This window comes from Alexandromys fortis, unplaced genomic scaffold (assembly GCF_014885135.2).
Source record: "Alexandromys fortis isolate MF-2015 unplaced genomic scaffold, M_Fortis_MF-2015_v1.1 scaffold_90, whole genome shotgun sequence".
Classification (NCBI taxonomy): Eukaryota; Metazoa; Chordata; class Mammalia; order Rodentia; family Cricetidae; genus Alexandromys; species Alexandromys fortis.
This window is the reverse complement of record NW_026067985.1, coordinates 1,924,115-1,946,350: the sequence shown is the minus strand read 5'-3', so window position 1 is coordinate 1,946,350 and position 22,236 is coordinate 1,924,115. Positions and strand designations below refer to the sequence as shown.

Genomic DNA, 22,236 nt, shown 5'->3' with positions numbered 1-22,236 from the left:
TGATTGCTTTTTCTTGGTTTTATTTAAGGGATTTGTTGATTTCTTCTAATTTTTTGTTTGTCTTTTTTTCCACTTCTTTAAGGGATTTTTTTTTTATTTCCTCGTTAAGGGCCTCAATTATCTTTATAAAGTTATTTCTTAAGCTTGTTTTCTTCTGGTTCATTTGTGTTAGGATGCTCGGGTCTTGCTGTTGTAGAACCACTAGTTTATTTATTTATTTATTTATTGTCCATAAAGGCTCTTTATTTATGTTTTACATCTCTAGAAAAAGAATCCCAGGATTTTCCCTCCTGTGTGCTTTCGTCTTGCCTCTTCATGGTCCATGATGCCAGCTGAGGTGGTCAGTACAATGAAGCCAAACTGACGGGACGGGAGCAGATTGTTCTGCCATTTTTCTAGGTCTTTGAGTTGCACATCAAATCTAGGGCTTATCACTCCACACTTGTTCAACCTGCCAATGAGCTTCACGACGATCTTCCCAGCTCTGTGGTCGTCAATGATTTCAAATTCACCAATGTAACCATGCTTCATCATCACGGTTAGGAACCGAACGATGACTTTGGAGCAGGGCCTGATGAGGACCTGGCATTTGCCTCTCTTCTCTGCATTGTTGATGCTTTTGAGAGCATCGGCCAGGACGTTCATGCGCACCATGGTGGCGGCGCGGGAAGATGGCCGAAAGAGCAGAACCACTAGTTTGAACTGCTCTTTGTGCTGCTCAGTGTATTCTTACCTTGCTGTTTACCCATCTCTTCCTCCAATTGGAACAGGTGGGGCCTGTGTTTCAGGAGTGTCTCTTTTCCTCCAATTGGTGTAGCTGGGGGCTGTGGCTCCCTTGAACATTCCTTCAGGTGTAAGCAGGACAGAGCCTTCTGTAATCATTCTTCCAAGTGCCTATGGACCTACAGGATGGTTGCTCCTCTTGGTTCAGGCATGGTCATTGCTTTGATGGTTGTTCCTCCATTTGCGGTCAGGGTTGAGGGTGAGGCTCTGGTGGTCAGAGACTCTCTGGAGGCCACTGCTGTTGCTGTGGACCACTGTGGTGCTGAGACTTCCTCTCCCTGCAGCCTGGTGGTCTGCCTGCCGCACTGTTGAGGCTCCATGAAATCCTCCAACTGAATGGGCTATGGGGTCTCTACAAGCCCTCAGAGTGAATGTGGTGAGCTCCTGTCTCCTCCTACCTTATATTCCTCTCTCTAGCTAGCTCTTTTAACTTAAAATTTCTGGCTTCTTTTTACCTTTTGCCTCAGGACTTATTACCTTTTCTTTCCTTCTGTATATCTTACTTTCACTGCTTCTCAGGTCTGTCTGTCTGTCTTTTGTCCGGGCTTCTTGCCCCAGGTATGTTCCTTGTTCTTTCCCCTCTTCTCTTCTTCCTCCTGAGCCCAGATTTCTACTTCTGTTTATTCTCTGTCGAGCAGCCCCACCTATCCTTCCTCTGCCTAGCTATTGGCTGTTCATCCCTTTATTAGATCAATCAGGTGCCTTAGGCAGGCAAGGTGAAACAAACGCAACAAAGCTTTACATAATCAAACAAACACAGCATAAACAAAAGTAACACACCTTTGCCTAGTTACAATAATATCCTCCTACAGGGCAGCCCTTCCCGTTCTGCTCTACTTGGACAGTTGTCAATGCTGCAACAACTCTGTCATCTTCAAAGCTCACACTCAAGAGCCCCACAACAAAGTTACTTTAAAAAAATCCTGTAGCAGGCTTTCTTTTGGCCACCAACCAGCTTCAGCTCCCAAACAAAGACATGGAGAATTGATATTAGTCATGAATGCCCAGCCTTATCTTATGCTCATTTCTACCTATCTCATAATTTAGCCTATTTTTCTTCATCCACATTTGCCTCAGGGATTTTTATCTTCTTTCACTCTGTATGTCCTATCACGTGTCTGGTTCACTGGTGGCTGCCTGTCTGTATGGCCCCGGGTGTCTCCTTCTCTTTCTCTCCTCTCCTCTCCTCTCCTCTCCTCTCCTCTCCTCTCCTCTCCTCTCCTCTCCTCTCCTCTCCTCTCCTCCCCCCTCCTCTCCTCTCCTCTCCTCTCCTCTCCTCTCCTCTCCTCCCCTCTCCTCTCCTCCCCTCTCCTCTCCTCTCCTCTCCTCTCCTCCCTTCCCTTCCCCTCTCCTCCCCTCCCCTCCCCTCTCCTTCCTTCCCCTCCCCCTCTCTCTCAGGCCTTGATTTCCCCTCCTACTTATTCTCTCAGCCTGCCAGTCCCGCCTGTCCCTATATTGCCTGGCTATAGGCTGTTAAGCTTTTTATACGACCAATTAGGTGTCTTAGGCAGACAAAACAACACATCTTTGCATCATTCAACAAATGCAGCATGAGCAAAAGTAACACACCTTTACATAGCTAAAGTAACATTCTGCAGCATAAACAAATGTAACCAGTCTTTAGACAGTGAAAGTAACATTCTATCCCATGACAACAGTCAAGCACAGCACAATGCCTCAGATGAGGATCTCGGAGGTGACACAGCTCAAAAGGAAAGGGATCCTGGCAGTCAGGAGCCAGGGAATATTGAGTTTACACCTTGGGTGGGAGCGCACTCTGGCAGTCGGGAACCAGGGAACAGCACAGGTCACAGTAAGTGTAGCATTTGCAACACTGCTCTAAAGAAGGTTTCCCCAAAGTGACAGCTCTGCTTGGGCAAACAGCTCGGCTCTGGTGCTCTGGAGTGTAGCAACCCTGCTCTGCTAGGGGGAGGTTTCCCCAGCGAAACAGGGTTATATCCCTGTTCTCCTCTGCGCCTTGTCTGCTCTGGCACAAGAAGGTCTTCGTCCAAACCTCAGTCAAGAGATTTCCTGGGAGGGAAAGAAATCTACCCTGGGGGAAAGAAGAGCGGCCTCAAACCGAACAGGACTTCTTAGGGGCAGAGTTTTCCCAGGGAGGAGAGGGATTGGCTAGTTTTTCCCTGCTCAGGGATTGGTTAGTTTAGTTGGTCATGGGCAGAGATGGTTAATCTCAGAGCCAAACTGTGTTTCTTTGATTGGCCTTTTAAAGCTTTTTGGCTCTAGTTTTGGGGCTAGGGTATGTTTCTTTCCCTGGCTCTGGTTCTAGGGACAAAATATGTTTCTTTGGCACTGGTTTAAGAGTCAGGGTGCATTTCTTTGGGTCTGGGCTCAGGGCTAAATCATTTCTTTCACTGGCTTGGGTCTCCAAACTAGGGTGTGTTTCTTTTACCGGCTCTGCTTCCAGAGCCAGGGTGGGTTTCTTAGGCTCGCTCTTTTACTCTACAGATTTAAGTTACTTTGACAGAGAACCAGTGGAGAGAGAGTTTGGTCAAGGACAGCATATTTCAAAAAGGGCATATATCAGTTTAGAATCCAAAAGGATACAGTTCGTCTTGATGGGGAAGGAATGGTGGCAGAAGCGAAAGGCTGTTGGTCACATTGTATCCCATGTCAGAAATCAGAGGGTGAATAGGAAGTAGGATCTGTCTGTTAAACCTCAAGGCCCGCCCCTCTGTGACTCACTTCCTTCCCACCCACCCCAAGAAGCGCCATCATCTGGAGACCAAGTATTAAAAGCACTTAAGTCTGTGGGAGAAATTTCACTTTCAAAGCACTATGGGGAGCTTCAAATTTTGTGTGGGCTGCGTGCATAGCTGCTTCAGGAGCACGCAGCCTGTGGGCATGGACACTGAAGTTTTAATCCACATCTCTTGTGAGCCTGTCCTGAACTTCAAGGCCATCTTCCTGCAGCTGCGTAGATACTGGCACTTGCTACCTCTCGGGCACTGGGGATTTTAAGGTCTAAAATGAGATTTCATTCTTTCCCTATTATTTGATTTAAATTTTCCTTCCTGTAATGTTCCTTAGCTAGACACCCAGGAGAGTCCAATCTATGGCCCTCCTCTCCTCTCCTTTCTTCTGCTCTCCCCTCTTCTTCTCCTTTCCTCCCCGCTCCTCTCCCTCAGACTCCTTGTATGTATTCCTGGTTATTTCCTTCCTCTCCAACAGCTCCGTATTTCTTTTTATCTGACTTGATACCACAGACACTCCTCCACAGCAAGAGGCTTAAATTATCCCTGGAGAGACCTACCATTCTAGGGAGAGGAAATTTGCTTGCTCTCGCCATCCATCTTGACCTCAGCAAAGCTTCCGTAGCCACCAGGATCCATCCACCAAACCCAGGGGATTGGGGGGACCTGGAAGGAGAAGGGGTGAATAGAAAATAAAAGAAAGGAGTTCCTGACTTAAAGTCCCAGCAGAAAATACCAACACGAGTCCAAGAGGCTGGAGAGATAAAAGGAACCTATGTCCCCTGGGTAAGAGGGTACCAGGAACCAGGGCACTGAAGAACACATTGAGGCTGTGAATGTCCTTCATCGTAGGGTCCTAAACGGAGGCTGGTTAGGCTGAATGATCGTGATTGGATTATGGTAGGCACTGAGTCAGATGTGAGTTCTCAAGGCAAGACACACAGACAATAGCTATATAAGCCATCAATAGATAGGTAATAGATATGTAGATGATAGTTGATAAATAGATGATAGGTAGATAATGTATAGGTAGCGGCAGGTAATGATTAGATGGTAGAAAGATAGACTGTAACCAGTAAGAGGGCTTTTGTTTCAGTAGTAGTTACTATTTATATTCCTTTCTCTACTTTGTGGGGCTGGAGAGGAACACGGGGCCTCTGGTTGTGAAGCAAGTGCTCTACCACGAATCCACATCGCCAAACTGTGAAGCCGCTGTGGAGGAAAGGTATTCTGCCAGCTCTGTGTCGCTGTTTCCACCTGTGTTCTCAAGTGACTGAGGAAGGGCTGCTTTCCAATCAAGCCCCAAATCTCACCTTTCGCAGTACCCTACCCCAAATCTTGGGCCCTCACACTCCCCTAGGCGTCTCAGGGGTTGAGTCATTTTCCAGAGCTAAACCTGCTTCTGTGGGTTTTTCCTTCACTTGACTCTGTCCCATGCCCCTCCTACACACACCCCAGGGCTTTCCCAGTCCCTGTCTCTGGTCCCCTCCATTCTGTTCCTTTTCTATGGGCACACGTTCGGTTGAGCAGCCACCTTTGCCTTTATTCTTGGAAACTGGAATGGAAAAGGAAAGAAAAGCACCAGGAGGTGACAGCCTCATCCTTGGCTGTGCAGGAAGAAGAAAGGCTGACAGGTGTCAATTATTCTCACTCCATAGCAACAGAGAGGCTCTGTCAACAAGCCTGAGCCTGGAAATGGCTGGAGCTTGGCACACAGAGAAGCTCTGGCTTAGGGGGGGTGGCTGCTGGGGTTTTCTGTGTGCACACTTGGACAGTTTAGCGTCCACATTTGAAATTGAGCAGTGAGTTTGGGATCTTTTTTCTGGTTTCTCTTTTCTAGTTTTGCCATTTTCCCTCTGGTATATTGAACCTCTACTGAGCAAAGCCAGGAGTGTCTTCCCTGAGAGGAGGGAGGAAAGGCCCAAACTTATTCCCTTTTGCTGTTTGATTTGGGATCTTTCTATACAGCCCAGATGGGAACCTCTTGCCCCATCCTCATCCATTTATTTATCTATCTATCTATCTATCTATCTATCTATCTATCTATCTATCTATCTATCTATCTATCATCTATCTATCTATCTTCATCTATCTATCTATCTATCTATCTATCTATCTATCTATCTATCTATCTATCTATCTTCATCTATCTATCTATCTATCTATCTATCTATCTATCTATCTATCTATCTACCTATCATCTATCTATCTATCTATCTATCATCTATCTATCTTTCTATATCATATATCTCTCTTATTTCTTTCTTCTATCATCTATTATATGTCTATCTATCATCTACCTATCTCTATATATAATCTATCTCTCTTATTTCTTTTTTCTATCATCTATTATCTATTATCTATCTATTAATCTATCTATCTATCTATCTATCTATCTATCTATCTATCTATCTATCATCTATTATTTTAGCAGACATGCAGAGAAGTGACTGGAAAGGTTCATGTTCTCTCAGGGGCTTCAGTACAGAAGCCTCAGTAGGTTTTGGAGGCATGCGATTGCCCTGACTGTCTGACTATTCTCTTCTTGTACTTTTTTGAACATTTGGAAACAGCCCTGGCATTTCACTATTCAGCTGTATTTTCTTTTTTTTATTGTTTTCTTCTCTTTGGTTTTTCAAGACAGGGCTTCCCTGTGTAGCCCTGGTTGTCCTGGAATTCACTTTGTAGACCAGGTTGACCTTGAGCTCACAGAGATCTGCCTGCCTCTGCCTGCCTAGTGCTGGTATTGAAGGCAAGTTCCACCACTGCCCAGTCAACTGTATTTTTTTAAAAAAAGATTTGGCTGGGGCTGGAGAGATGGCTCAGCGGTTAAGAGCATTGCCTGCTCTTCCAAAGGTCCTGAGTTCAATACCCAGCAACCACATGGTGGCTCACAACCATCTGTAATGAGGTCTGGTGCCCNTCATCTATCTATCTATCTTCATCTATCTATCTATCTATCTATCTATCTATCTATCTATCTATCTATCTATCTATCATCTATCTATCTATCTATCTTCATCTATCTATCTATCTATCTATCTATCTATCTATCTATCTATCTATCATAATCATCTATTTACCATGGCTGTAATGACAGTTATAGTAGTGATGGTTGTGGTATAGTGGTTATGGTGGGGATAATGGTGGTGGCTGTGGTTGTGATGGTTCTGGCAGAGGTAATGAAAATGGTGGAGGTGACCATGGTGGTGATGGTGGCTATGGTAGAGGCAATGGTGGTGGTGATGTTTGTGGTGGGGATAATAGTGATCTGATGGTAACAACGAGGGTTGTGTTGGTGGTGGTTGTGGTGGAGGTGACTATGGTACTAGAGATGACAAGCCATGGTGGTGGTGGCGGTGATGGTGATGGCCATTCTTTCATGGGGCCAGTGTCTCCCAGATGCTTGACTCCATTAATGTAACCAAGTTCGTAAGGATCTGGTGGAACCATACATCTTCATCAAACTTCCCCCAGGGTGGAAGGAGAAGCCACTCTGGTCGGGTGACCTTTCTTACAGCAAAGAAGGCACTTGAGACATATTTTTCGGGGACCATTGGAAGGAAGAAGCAAAATCAGACTTGAGACACCTGTCTGATGTGGCCCTGCTGGGAGACATACTTCCAACTGGCCTTTCCCACCCAGCCTTACCATCCCTCAGCCTCCACGTCTCCATTGGTCAATAATGCTGGGCTTTGCAGTAATGACAGCAAGGTGATAAAATCACGCACACGGAGTCCACAGCACAGTCTGGACACAAAGTCTTGGCACCGATCACACAGCAATGCGCTTCCCAAAGGGCCCTATTGTAGGACTGTGTGAAAGGGGCAGAGGAGATAAAAGGAGTTTACATCAGCGCTTGCATCGGCTGGGGCCCCAAAGATGCTGAGCACTGTGCCAACCATGGCATCGTTAGTTCTGAGGTCCAAACGTGGAAATAGAACTGTGTGCTGGTTGGTTTTTATCTACGCGACGCAGTCACCTGGGAAAAACTTCAACTGATACTGCCTGCATCAGATTGGCCTGTGGGGTGTTTCCTTCATTAATGATTGATGTGGCGGGGAATAAAGGAAGATTATTACAGGATCACTTGCTGGCCCAGTCATTGGGGGGATCATCAGTGAAGTGGGTGCTTCTGTAACTGACAGTCCAGTGAGGGGCTCACCGGATGCAGCAAGCAGCCCTGCCTAAATCTCCCTCACCTAGCCCTTCCATGTAGTCCTCAGTGTGACCTTCTACAGCCTGGGGACAGAACCCAGGACCTCACACGTGCTAGGCAGATGTCGGACCACTGAGTCATACCTGCAGTCTTAAATGCTCCCAACCACATGCATGTACCTGTGTGTGAGGTCTGGGCCAAGCTGGGGTGCTTCAGTGAGGGTGTTTATGGAGGTGCCGTCTCCTCCATCCTGAGAGGATCATGTTGTTTATGCCTTTGTGTCCGCAGGGGCCCAGCTTCAGATAGATTAGCCGTTTACAAAAGAGAATCAAGGAGCAGCAAATAGAGAGAACACAACCAGCTTCTCCCGCTGTCTGTGAGCGGACCAAATGCACTCTGCACTTGGTTTCCCTGGGCAGCCAGGTTTGGCAGCTTCTAATTCAGAGTCAAAGCTGCAATGGAAATTTAGGGTCTTCCTCACACACTCCCTCAGCAAGCAGCCCGACAGATAGATTCCCAGGGTGCGTTCTGCCTGGGACCTCCTGGCTTGGCTAGGGCCTGAAGGCTCAGGGGACTGAGGGAGGAAAGGCCTTTTCCCTCTTTTTTTTTTTTTTTTTTGGCCTGTGCTGTTGTATATGTGCCGAGTCTGCAATGAGTCTGCGGGAAGTGGGTTGGCATTGGCAGGATAATTATGTAATTACAAGCAGTCATGGAGGAAGACTGGGCACGCCAAACGGTGGTCCTGCCAGCTGGAAGAGGCCCTCCAGTGAGGGATCTGTGGCTGGCTGTGGAACTCGGCGCTTACGTCTTGGCTGTACACTTGAGAAAGCACAGCTTCACCCTCTCTGTTTTTGTTTTTCTTTCTCTCTTCGATTTCAACTTTAGAAGGGGGAGGACTTGGTTGTGAAATTCTCCTGGCCCCTTTTCAGGTCTGTGGAAGAGCAGGGAGCAGGGCAGGCCTGGTTCTCCACTCTCTGTGAGGAGGACACCGTGTGGCTACGGAATGGAATAAAGGCACCCACGAGGTGGAGTGGTGTTAAGGGGCGCGTGAGGAACACCTCTGGCATGCAGGAGTTGCTCTGGGTTATGATCCCGAGGTCTTATTATTTTCCCCATTTGGGCATCAATCAGGACGGACTATTACAGGGGTTTGGGGGGGAGCTAGATGGAGGGTTGGGTGGAGAGCTGAGTATCAGGGCAGAGGACAGAGACTTGTGGAGACATTTCTCCTGTTTCACCTGATTTCGGTTCAGTTGAGGACAGCAGCTCCATGGCATAGCCAGGTTTTCTGACACTGTGGCCAGAGCTCATGTCTTATCTCTCTTGCTTTATTTTCTCCATGTCTATGAAGGTTCTAGACCCCACCCGAAATCCTCCCTCCCTGGGTTTAGGTGTCTGAATGGAACAAGGTGTGGCGATCACGCTTGACCCTATGGAAAGAACCCAACGTTCCCAGGTCGCCATGGGCTGAGCAGTCTCGGGGTCGAGAGATACTCAAAACTAGAAATGGGGCCGAGGGTATGACTCACCTAGTGTGCCAAGGCCTTGGGCTCTATTCCTAGAATGGGTAAAACGAGCAGGAAATGGGCCGTCGTAGCCACCGTAGCCCCCTATGAGTTGGTGAAGTCTGTGACGTGAGCCCTTCAGGGTTATCATTCATTGTGGGGCTCTGGGTAGGGCTAGTGTGGGGTCACATTTGCATGACTTATCAGAGGACAGCACTGGGCATGCGACCCACTTCTCTCCATCTGTGAGCTGGGGTGATGCCTGTGACCGAGGGGGCTGGGCTGCGACAATGCTGAGAAGACACCCACCCTGGGGCCTTGAGGAAGCATGGCAGTGGGCCCCTAGCTGCACCTCCCTCCATGCAACTCTAGGTAGTGACAGAGTTGAAGTCCTTGTCTCCAGCTGGTTTCCGGCTCATTTCATTGGGCACAACTTCCGCTTTCTCAGTGCTATTTCCTGGGGTCACAACATCCCTTGTAGGGAACAACTTCCTCTTGTAGAGAACCCTGATATCTCTGCGTTGTGGTGAGATTCTTTCCTATACCCACACGTGTGTATGTGTGTGTTTGCATGTGTGTCTCTGTGTGCATTTGTGTATGCATGTTTGTATGTCTGTAGTGTGTATGTGTGTGTATATGTGTTTGTTTGTATATATGTAAGTGTGTATTTGTAGATGTGTGTGTGTCTCTGTGTGTATGTGTGCACATTTTTGTGTGTATGTGTATTTGTATATGCGTGTCTGTATGCCTGTATTATGTATGTGTGTATATATGTGTTTGTTTGTATATATATATATAAGTGTGTATTTGTAGGTGTATGTGTGTTTGTGTGTATGTCTCTGTGTGTATGTGTGCACATTTTATGTGTATGTGTTTGTATTTGTATATGCGTGCCTGTATGTCTGTGTATGTAGTGTGTATGTGTGTATACGTGTTTGTTTGTATATATGTAAGTATGTATTTGTAGGTATGTGTGTGTTTGTGTGTGTGTCTCTGTGTGTATGTGTGCACATTTTATGTGTATGTGTATGTATTTGTGTATGCATGTCTGTATGTCTGTGTATGTAGTGTGTATGTGTGTATACATGTTTGTTTGTATATATGTATGTGTGTATGTGTAGATGTGAGTGTGTGTGTCCGGGATATACACTACCTGCCATGGGCTAGGGTTACCGCCCTTTGTAAATTCTCCATTATTCCCGGCTTTGAAGTCAGGGCGATGGGCTTAACTGACACAGGATGGGGAAGACTGGGGAAGTTCTAAAGGAGGCATGGCCAGCACAGTCCTGCAGCCGCTGGAAGTTCAGCTCTCTGGCTGCACGGAGGAAGACGGTTGCTGACCCTGTACAACTGAGAGTGACCTTGAGCCCTTCCCTGGAGCCTCCTGGGCCTGGCTTGTGTCTGTTTCTCTGACTTCATCTCCATCCCCACCTCCCCAGGCTCACTCTGCTCTGCGGCAGCAGCTGCAGAGGCATTCTTTCTGCGTTGACGGACTATATCTGTTCCCACCTCAGGCCCTTTGCACCAGCCTCTTCCGCGGTAAGACTTCCCATACAGGGTTCTTTCTGTAACTCATCTTTCTGATTGTTTAAGGTCGCTGCCCAATGCCCTTGCCTCAGAGAAGCCTCCTGGGCTAACCCTATTTCAGGAAGTCCCCAATACCTCAGATGCTGCCGATCATATCGAATTAGTATATCTGTCTTCTAGAAGACACCACGCATGATATGAAATCTCACTTGTTTATGGCCTCATCTCCTTACTGAGGACAGGGACCTTGCATATCTTATTCCCAGGCAGAGCGCCAGCAGCCTGGGCGATGCTGGACGTTCAAGAAGTATTCTTTAGAGAGTTGGCACCAGTGAGGGTCCACTGCACATGAGAGCGAGGGAGGTGACCGGAGCAGGGAGAAGGTTCAGACACAGAAACTAGTTACAGAAAGCATGTGTATCGGATGCTGCAAGCCAGAGGTCTGACTAACAGTTTTCCTGCAGGCGGTGATACTTGAACCAGAAGTCAAGAGTGCAGAGAGGGGGCTGGAAAGAAGCTCAGTGGTTAAGAGCGTTTGCTGTTCTTGCAGAGGACCAAGGTTCAGCTCTGAGCACTCTGGGCAAAACTTTGGGGCTTGAATCTCTCACATGAATTTAACAGGTTCAGATAACAAAGCAAGAGCAGGGAGCTGCAGGGAGTAGCAGGGAGCAGCAGGGAGCTGCAGGGAGCTGCAGGGAGCTGCAGGGAGCTTCAGGGAACTGGACTTCAACCTGTCACTGAATAGCCCCGGGATTGTATCAGTCAGCTGTTGCTATATAACAAACAGTCCCAAATCTTAGTGGAAATTATAGGAACTTTTTAACTCATAAGCTTGTGAATGATGTACTGATTAAGGGCAGATGCTGGGACCTTTTGTGTCAGAAGACAGTTTCTGGGTCAGTCTGGGGTGACTCAAAACTGCATTTCCCTTTTTTCTGCAAGTTTTCTCTGCAAGTTTTCTAAGCCTGAGTATATAGCCACTGTGTCTCGCTCTGAAGGTCAAAGCGAATCCAAGGTTCAGGAGGTTGAGAAGATTCACTTCTTAGTGGGAGATAGCTGCAAAGCATCTAGGGAAATGACTGCAGATTTCTGAGCTCAGGCTCCAGAGAGTGTGCAAGGGTCTTCACAATGTTACCAGGCGAGTCATCACCATCATGGCAGCAGCATCGGTTACCGTGGTGATTGTTGTATGATGCACAGGTCAGTGGCAAAAGAGAGGAGTTGGGACCTGATTATCCACAGATCCAGCTTAAGCCAGTTGGTGTCTGTTGTGGGCTTCCATTTCTAGTCTGTAAAATGGGCTCACAGCTTCCTGTCCCTCCCACTGCTATAAAAGACCTTTGCAAACACAGGAAATGATTCAACACAATGCCATATTCATTGGTCACCACTGTTTTGGGCCTCAAAAATAGGGTGAGTTAGGAAAAAACAGAGCCCTTTGGAGTTTAGAGGCGGAACAGGATTAATAGGCGCTCTGTGATGTAGACCCGCATAATGTGAGCGTAACTACAGGTGACGGTGGTTGAAACACGTCTTCTGCTTCCTGAGGGCTTCCGAACACTGGGGGCTGTGCTAAACACGGCAGTCGGCCTCATACAGGAGTAGGAGTTCTTCCTCTTCTCAGCCTTCCTCCAGCAGGCAACTGCACCTTTCAGGGCCTCAGTGTTTCGTCTCTGTAGAGCCGTGGAATTAAATGACGTAGTCCTCAGAAAACCCTTCACCTAGCCCAGTGCCTAGGACACGCTCAGCTTGTCAGTGTGACCCATATCTTAAGTTGCTGTGTTCTTCCTAGACCCTGGCAGAGACACAGAGTCCCAACTTTACTGATAAGGAAACTTCCAGTATATTTCTAGGAAGACCCCAGAAATGCAAACAGCTATGAGAACACCAGAAAGAAATTGGAATATCTCTGATTATTGGTGAATTCCCCTAAATTCCAGAAAAAGCTAGATGCATGAAACCCCTGGCTTGTCCCTCTATAACCAGCAGACACCTTCTGCCGGGTTCTCTGACTTTACAACTCAACACCCACCCTCCTGGTAGGCAGTGGTTCTCAACCTTCCTAAGCTGTAACCCTTTATTTAATACAGTTCCTCACATTCTGGTGACCCCCAACCATAAAATTATTTTCGGTGTTGTAATTATGTTATTCATAACTAATTTTGCTACCATTGTGAATCATCATCTTTGGAGATAGAGCTTTTTTTTTTTTGTTTGTTTGTTTTTTTTTTTTTTTCAAGACAGGGTTTCTCTGTGGCTTTGGAGCCTGTCCTGGAACTAGCTCTTGTAGACCAGGCTGGCCTCGAACTCACAGAGATCCACCTGCCTCTGCCTCCTGAGTGCTGAGATTAAAGGCGTGTGCCACCACCGCCCTGCTTAGAGCTTTGTTAAATGGGTCATGAACCACTGATCAAAGGTGACCCTGTACTTAGGTCCTCATATTGGCCCCTCTCCCTTAACAACAGCTGAGATGGCAACGTTTTCAACCAATAGAAAAAGGCAATGGGGATGAGCCGTCATGTGACCGCATGGTTGCATCAGCCTCTGTCCTAGACTCCAGTATCCATATTGGAGCCCAGCAAGGATGGACGTTACCTGTAGAAATGACACATGGCAGGGGACTGTGGGTGGCTTCTAGGGCCGAGGAGGACCCCAATCTTACATCCACAAGTCATCAGCTCCCGCCACAGCCATGCAAACACTGGGACATCTGCCCAGCTGCAGGCTCTCTGCAGCCTTGGGAGACCCTGGGCAGAGAAGGGCTGCTTGGTTGTGTGGGGGAGGGTTCAAGGTGCACATGGGCCCTTGTGAGCCCTCCAGGGCACAGTTTGTTACACAGCAGCAGAAAGGGCCCCTGGCTGGTGATCTGGCCATTCACTGCTTAGGCTTCATGTCATGGAATTCCAGTCCTGAGTTTCAAAAACTGCCACCCAGCCCCCCCTCTCTCTTTCTCTCTCTCTCTCTCGTGGGGTGGAGGTGGAGAGTGGGATTTCTACCTTCTAGGCTTGACCTCACATGCACCCCTCTGTCACTGAACAAAGTCTTCACCTTCTTTGTGTCTTGCTTTCTTCATCTCCAAGATGGGGCTGAGGAGAAATGGCCCATAGGACGGTGTTACGTGAGGTCAAATGACCAGAATTAGAAGGGACACCTAGGTGGACGGGGCTTTAAAATGTCACGGTGCTGTATAATGCCAGTTGATAGGCTGCCCACTTTACAAATGGGGAAACTGAGGACTATCAGCAACCAGTGGCTTCCTTGAGGTCCCAGCTGTGCTAAGGGACTTGCTCCTTCCTTCCTCCCTCATGGAGCTTTATAGGCTGGTCATGACTGGCCCACCTGCAGGATCCATCCTGCCCTGACAGTCTCCTGTCTGACTTTTTCATTTCTCCTTGTCACATTTATTTACTTATTTATTTACTTACTTTTTTTGAGACAGAGTCTCTCACTTGACCTAGAACTTAACTAGGCTAGGCTGACCAGCCAGAGAGCCTCCCCCTCCCTAGATCTGGAATTACAAACTTGCCCTGACTGTTTGTTTCATTTGGGTTCTAGCGATTGAAACAAGGCCATGCTTGTGTGGTAATCATTTTACTGCCTGGACCCTCTCTCCAGCCCTCTTTGTATTTTTCATTTTGAGACAAGTTTTCACTCTGTATCCCAAGCTGGCCTTGAACTTGCAATCCTTCCAAGTGGCTGGGGTTAAAGGTCTCACCGCCCAGCTCCAGTGATTATGGCATGTGTGCTGTCCAGCCGCCCCATCCACGTGGCTCTGTCTTACCTCTGTATCTGGCTTGGTCTGTTCGTGGTCCAAATAATTCCTTCCCCATTCACCTGCTCCGCACAATCCAGTCTTTCTGATCTGCCCCACTTGGGGCTACCTCCTTACAGAGCTTGAGTGTCCTCTCTGAGGCTGGTCTACCATAGAGATCACCACAGCTCCCTGGCATCAGGGAACCATGCGTGTTTCTGAATCTGCAGGTCTTAGCTCGGCCTGCTCATGGTTAGAGCCATGATCAGGGTACCAAAGAGCCACCCCTCCCCCAGGAGAACTTCAGAGGTCAGCAAAATCTAGACCTACTTATACCTTGAATTTTTCAGAGCTTAGAGAGGCATTTCTAGTGCCCATTGCATGTAGCCTCTGTTGCTAGGAGATGCACAATAGTCTCACAGAAGTCCAGGCCTGGGATCCCTTGAGATATTAGGTTTTCTCTTTATCTGTCTGCTCTTTCTGCAGGCAGGTCCTCAAACAGTGTTTGTTGAGTGAATTACTAATTATCCCCATGGATGAAGCTAGCAACACAGAGCAGAGACTTCCCAACATCATCTGGACTCTAAGATCCCCAAGTCAAGAGATTGAGTTAGGTTCTATTTTGTATCCTGTGCTCACCCCCACCAATGGCTGGCACATAGTAGGCCCTCAAGTTAGGATCCACTTTATATCCTGCCCGCTCCTCTCCTCCAAGGGTCGGCACATAGTAGGTCCTCAGATTCCACTTGCCCTTGATCAAGTCACCCAAGCTTCACAGAGTAAAGTTGCCCGGCCTTTGTCCCCCAGGGCCTGTTTTCCATCCCACCCCCACCCACAGCCTCTGCTGAGTTCTTTTCGCTTCTGTGGTTGGAAGCCAGTCTCTGAACATTGTGCAAACACGGTTTTGTGTGGTTGAAATGAATTTCTAAAATGTCACTAATTACTCAATGGTCTGTGGCCACTCTTTCAGGTTCTAATTGGTCCGTCGTGTACATAGCTCATTAGGAGCCTTGAAGAATGGGGCGGATGGGAGGCCCCGGGCCCTCTGACTGTTTCTTTCCTCTCCAAGCCCCCATGGGAGACCCTAGGGTCCCTTTCGTCATTGGCTGGAGGAGGAGGGACATTCTTTGGCTGTAGCAGGGACTCTGCTCCTCCGACCTCCTAGGATAGGCTGGGGCCAGCACATATCCACACCCAAGGAATCCTCAGGCCACTAAGTTTAATGGGAACCTACTGTCCAGCCCCTCCACCCACTCTGGTGCCCGACATAGCTTACTCCTTTCTAGTGCAGACGGTTCACATGTGTGCCACGCAGTGTGCCAGCTGGCCTCCCTCCTGGGTAGCGGGGCTGTTCCAGTTTTGTCCTTCCCCTGAGAGCATGCACGGTTGATTCTCTGGATACAGAGCTCACCTTAAAGCATTCGGTAGAACCCCCCCCCCCACACACACACATCTGCTTTCCTCCCTCTTGGCGTCTCAAACAACAGGATGGCTTTTTGTTTGCTCTAGCGAAACACAATCTTTGGAGACAGCGAGTGGAAATAGGTACTTGGCGCCAAGTCTGACCACCTGAGTTCACCCCCCAGGGCCTACATGGTGGAAGGAGAGACCTGTTTTCCTGTAGCAGCTTAAGCACCACACACGTGCACATAAGCATGTGTGTGCGCACACAAACATGCAGAACGCAGTTTGCTTTGTATTTATTTATTTGTTGTGTGTGTGTGTGCGCGCGCGCGCGCGCGCGCGCGTGTGTGTGTGTGTGTGTGTGTGGAGGTCAAAGGTCAGATTCTGCTGCTGTCTGTCCGGAGTGGCCCACCTTGAGTTTGCTCTCTTACTGGCCTGAGGCTTGCTCATCAGCCTCAGGGTCCACCTCTTCACTGCTAGGACTCTAAACTCAGGCCACTGAACCTCACTCTGGCTTTTTGAAAAAAACATGGTTCTGGGGGTTGAACTCAGGCTTTTATGTGGGCAAGGCAAACGTTATGCGAAGCCCCGGGCTGTCACCCCCATCAAGGATAATTTCCACTCCAGTTTTAGTCTCGGATGGGTTCACACACACGTACAAGGGATTTCTGTCATGTTCACACCTCTCATTGCCCTCCTCCTCCGGCTCACAGCTTCCTTCTCGTCTGACTCTCCTGCCTTCACATATCCGCTTTGTGTGTGACCACTGAGTTTAACTGAAGTTGCCTGTGTGCCCGGCTGAGCGGTAACTTGCTGGCCCCCGGGCACTTTCTCAGGGGCCGTACGCCGTCCCAGGAGCACTGAAAGCTGAGACCAGGTCCCGAGTTTCCTGTGGCATCTTGACACAGGTGCTTGGTTCCACTGTAAGGTTTACAAGGAACACATGTATATTAACTTAGAAGAGCAGGGTTGCACCAAAGTTATAGGTAAACAAACGCCCTCCTATGATATTCTGGGGATTCCGAAGCCATGACAACCACAAACAAGGCAGCCAACAGATTTTCATCTGCGGGTTGTTTTCTTTTTATTTGAGTCATGGTTTCTCCATGTAGCCAAAGGCAGCCTGGAATGGGAAGTCCTCCTGTCTCAGCATCCTGAGTGCTGGGATTATAGATGTACACCAACATACCCTATTGTCTATGAAGCCAGCGTTTGGGGAATACCTTTCTTTCTTTCTTTCTTTCTTTCTTTCTTTCTTTCTTTCTTTCTTTCTTTCTTTCTTTCTTTCTTCCCTCCCTCCTTCCTTCTTTCTTTCCTCCCCTCACCTCTGTATTTCTTCTACATTTATTTTCTTGTCTGAGAGCTGTGTATTTACATCATTTCAACCCTCCTCCCTGCTTCCTTCCTCCATGTCCCCATCCCCTCTCAAATTCATGGCTACTTCTTCAATTATTATCATTACATACATCTTCATGTGTGACATGCATATATATCAATAATAATATGTATGCGTGCTGCCTGTTGAGTCTATGTAGTGTTGCTTGTATGTGTGTGTGGGTATGGGGTGATCACTTGGAATTGAGTGACCTGCTGGGGAACTTGTGCCTGCAGGAGACTGGTTTTAAAGCCAGGACATCTACTCTAAGGCTGTGTCTTCCACTTATCACAAGGAAGTCACAGCTGTGAAATCTCAACAGTGTGGCTGCCTACAAGGCCTGCACAAGGTAACAGCCCCAGCCGATGTCCCAGCTCAGAAGTTAGAGCATTGGGGGATCTTCCAGAGATTCTAGGGTTGATTCCCAGCACCCACACCGTGGCTCACAACTGTCCGTCACTGTATTTCCAGGGGATCCGCAACACCCTCTTCTGGTCTCCTTGGGCATAAGGCAAGCATGTGGGTACACAGACATACATGCAGGCAAAACACCCATAGACATAAAAATAATAAAACAATTAAAAATCTACCCTAAATTTAGTTCTATTATAATTTTATTTCTACTTGCATTTTCTTCTTCCAGCCTCTCCACATTTCCTCAACGTCCCCTCGCAACTGAGTCCAGTTCCTGTCGCCAGGAGATCATGCGTGTGGGGCCATCTCCTGAAGCAGGGGTGAGCTACCTGTGGGAATGTGCTACAGTATGATTCTCCCTGCCCAGTAGCCATCCATTGCCAATAGCCCCTTGGTAAGGGCTGGGCTTGGAGAGCCCCACCCCCATCTAGGCTGGAATTCTCTTTTTGAAGGGTTCTTGAAATTACTAAGCCCAAGTCAGAGACATTTTAAGAATCTGAATTCATGTTGCTGTTGTTATTATTATTTTTGGGGGGTTGTTTTTGCTCAGATACATTCCACATGCTGCCTTGAGGTTTCTCTCCAGTTTCATCCCCAGGAAAAACAACACATAATCCTTCATTCATTCACTCATTCATTCATTCACCGTCCATTGGCCACCCGCTCACCCACCCCAGGCCTCGCCTGCGTGTTTTTCCAGGTAGAATAATGGAAATTTCCCAGCTGGGAGTCAGGATTCACAAGGAGCTGAAACTGTGATACCTCCCCAGGGGCCTCTTGACTCTTTGGAGGAGGTGCCCAGTGCCCTGGTATTTTCAAGGTGCAAGTCAGCACCCTGTATCCAGGAGACAGAAGCAGAAAGCATGGCTTGCCCTGCTGGGTGGATGCTCAGGTGTCCACCAGACCATTAAGCCCTTGGGCTCCTCACTCTCGCTTTGCTCAGACAAACCTTTTACACCGGGCACGAGTGCCCATAAATAACAGACCAACCTATAAATAAATACAGCTGGAGGCCCACAAAAGCCCCTGACAAATGTTGTTTATTTAATTTCTCAAGTGTAGTCCATTTGGGTGCGAGGAGAAAGGCAGCTGAGCCGTAACAAGGCCAGAGTTCTGCTGAGGCTTGCGTTTCCTTTCCAGAGGCCATCTTGTCCTCTCCCTGACATTTTGTTGCCTTTTGTGTATCAGCTGAGCTGTCTGCAGCCAGGGGACTGTGGACAAAGAAGGGGTTTTCAGACTTTTCCCCAAGAGGTTTACTCACCTCTGGGAAAGACGAGGCCCCGTGGATGATTCCAGCCTGGCTGGCAGCCAGCCAGGATGATCTGTGTTGTATGAGGATCGAACACATCCCGAGCTCTTTACTGGGGCGGGGATGTGGGACAGTGATAGAACCCTCTGTCTGTAAAGGGTCTAAGCTATGACCTGTTTCAGAAGCAGGTCCGTAGTAGGTCATCTCTTTCCTGCCACAGGGCCTTTGCAAGGGCTTTGCTTCAAATGTCTGTCCCCTCATTTGCCTACAACCAACTCCTTCCTGGTCCCCCAGCAGCTCGTCTGCTGCCCTCCTAGGTCGCTTCTCTGTTAGACAACAAGCAAGGGGCCAGCCCCGTGTTGGTGTGATCTGCAGACCCATGCAGCTCTTTTAAACTTCCATTTATGACTTCAATGAAACTGTCCACTCTGCAGCTACTGGTTGATCAGCCTAGCTTACCTGGGCAGCAAATCTCCACCCCACTCCTCAGATCTGAGCCACTATCGCCCCGCCCCTGAGCTTCCCCAGGCTCCACTCCTGTGACCTCTGCTTATCACAGCAGCCTGAGAGGAAGTTTGGAACTGTTGGTCACATCCTGTGTCCTCAGCCTCGAACCTCTCGGGCCCTCCTGTCACATTATGATGAAAGACAGGTAGAGACCTACACATGGCTCACTAGGTTCTGACCCGTGAACTCTCTGACCTGATTTCCAGCCACACCTTTCTTGATCATTCTGTTACATCCATACTGTGGCTCTTGGGAGTTCCAGAAGAGTCTACGCACAATCCCTGCTGGTCACCCAAATAGTGAAGGGCTCATCAGCATCTGGTTCACTGGCCTTCTTTGATCACCGTCCCAGAGGCCCTCACCACGTACTATCTCTATTCTGCCCATCAGGTTCTTCACATCATAGATGGTGCATTTAATCAGTTAACTATCAACTTTCTCCTACGAAGCAGGCACACTCCACGAGGACTTGTATTTCTCTACTACTCTCTGCCCACTGCCTAGACCAACCCCTGACACACAAGAGGATGTTCCATGGGACTATCTGGCTCATGGGGATGTCATGTTTCGATCAATGCCAAACCTCTGTTGGGTTTGACCAACTTGCAAGATGACCAGATTGTTGAAGTCAGGTTGCTTCTGCTGCTTGTTGGCGGTTGTCTGTCCATCTTTGTTTGTTTGTTTGTTTATCTATCTCCCCTCTAGCTAAGGGCAGAGATTCTCCAGCCAAGGACTTGGAGATTCACAGTGAAATGTGGTTAGGAAATGGGGGTATCTTCCCCCCAAATGAAATAGGACAAGACCAATATAGTTAGAACACTAGGCAAGAGGAGGAAGGATTGCCAGATGAAATCTAGACAAGTAGAACCTTCCAGAAAGCTATGTTTTCCTTGAGGCTAGGGAGATAGTGGAATGGGTAAAGTTTTACCTTGTAAGCAAAAGAACCCAGATTTGATCCCTGAATCCCTCATTAGACTTTGTTCTGTTCTTTCTTCTTCTTCTTCTTCTTCTTCTTCTTCTTCTTCTTCTTCTTCTTCTTCTTCTTCTTCTTCTTCTTCTTCTTCTTCTTCTTCTCCTTCTCCTTCTCCTCCTTCTCCTCCTTCCCCTCCTCCTCCTCCTCTTCTTCTCTCCCCCCTTTTTTTTTGTTTTTTAGAGACAGGGTTTCTCTGTAGCTTTGGAGCCTGTCCTGGAATTCACTCTGTAGACCAGGCTGGCTTTGAACTCACAGAGAGATCCACCTGCCTCTGCTTCCTGAGTGCTGGGATTAAAGGCGCCACTACCTCCTGGCTCATTATGCCTTTATAAATCCAGTGCCAATAAAACAGAGACAGGAAGGTCCCTGGGGCATGCTGGCCAGTCAGCCAAGCCTAGTTAGTGAGTCCTAGACCAGTGAGAAACCTTGTCTCTAAAAACAAGGTGGACAGAGCCCAAGGAACAATGCCCAGTGTTCTCCTCTGACCTCTATACACATGCGCATACGCACACACATCCATTACCCCTTCCCCACCAAAGCAGACAGGCACTCAAGGGATCACATGGACATTTAGTTTGGTCCTTTAGTAGGTGACTGATAAAAGGCCTTGCTCCAGGGTGGCAGCTGTGCGCTATTTGTTAGTTGAAGGATACTTTCAGCCCAGCAGCTCTGTATCTGAGCATGAACTGTGGGGCCATATGTTGACCAGGAGATGCGCCTCCACTTTGCTTTGGGAAGCCATAGATGTTCACAATAAATGTTGCTTGGCTTTGCATGCGGTCCCCGGATGGACCTCAGGGTCAAAAGAGCACTAAGGTGTCTCACACAGCCCTGGCTCTTTGTTTGACCTGAATAATGCATGCATTTTCCTGCGTCTCTGATGCTTCAGGGCTCTGATTTATGGCCACGAATGTGCCCCTCCACTTGCCCTGGCTTTTGTTAATGACCTATCATGAATTATCCACAAAATGAATGTTAGATGAGCTAATTAGGCATTAACCTTACATAGAGATCAACCACACGATTGGGCCCTTCACAGCTACTGAAGTGCTGGCTTGGAGCGGTAAGTATTGGAGAGGAGAAAGTAAAATGACCAGGGGTGGGAAGCCGGGAAGATGGGAGAGGTGTGAGCCTGCCTGGAGGGGAAGGTGAGCAGGGTGCAGGCAAATGCACGTTAGGGAACCGGTAGGTTAGCTATGGGGTCACGGGTAGTGGGAAAGGATAGATAAAGGTGATATCTGGCATGATCTAGGCTTTTGGAAATGTCCCTCAACCCAAGACTCGTGGGAGGCCAAAAATTGACACCGGGATGTGTTCCCCTACAGCTCTCCACCTTATCTTTTGAGACAGGGTCTCCTTGCTGGACTGGACGCTTGCTCTTGGGCCAGACTAGCTGGCCAGTGAGCTGTAAGGATGCACCTGTTCTCCTCCTAGTTGCTGGGATTGCAGGCATGAGTCCCTGATCCCATTTTTTTGTGTGGGTATCAGGAGTGTTAACTCTGTTTCTCATGCTTGTACGACAAACATTTTCTATACCCAGCCACCTTCCTGGCCCCTTGTTTTTTATTGGTACCGTTGTTTGAGGGTCTCGCTATGTAACTCAAACTTACTGTATAACGCAGACTGGCTGCAGACCCTCAATTTCCCTGCCTCAGCCTCCCGAGTGCTGAGGCCTGTGATGCCTTGCCCAGCTTCTGCTTCCCACCTACCCCCTATGCCCTCTCTTCTCGCTGGGGAAATGCGTCTTTTAGTACTCATAATTAAAGAAAGCCCAGCTCAACAGCTTCCCTGGGCCACCTTGAAATTGAGTTAGTATCCTACCATGAACCAGGAATAATTGGGTAAGTGAAGTTAGATAAAATCCTTCTAATAAGTATC

At 48.1% G+C, this 22,236-nt stretch overlaps 1 protein-coding gene across 1 annotated transcript; it reads right to left on the bottom strand.

Annotated features, from left to right (window-relative positions):
• Positions 1–227: 227 nt before the first annotated feature.
• On the bottom strand, positions 228–680 carry LOC126511691 (40S ribosomal protein S15a-like). The gene has a single exon (XM_050159030.1). The coding sequence runs from the start codon at positions 652–654 to the stop codon at positions 262–264; it is 393 nt and encodes a 130-aa protein (XP_050014987.1). The 5' UTR covers positions 655–680; the 3' UTR covers positions 228–261.
• Between the last annotated feature and the right edge of the window lie 21,556 nt (positions 681–22,236).

What these genes read in the sequence shown, in the direction of transcription:
- LOC126511691 (XM_050159030.1), bottom strand. Translation starts at nt 654, where the DNA reads ATGGTGCGCATGAACGTCCTGGCCGATGCTCTCAAAAGCATCAACAAT.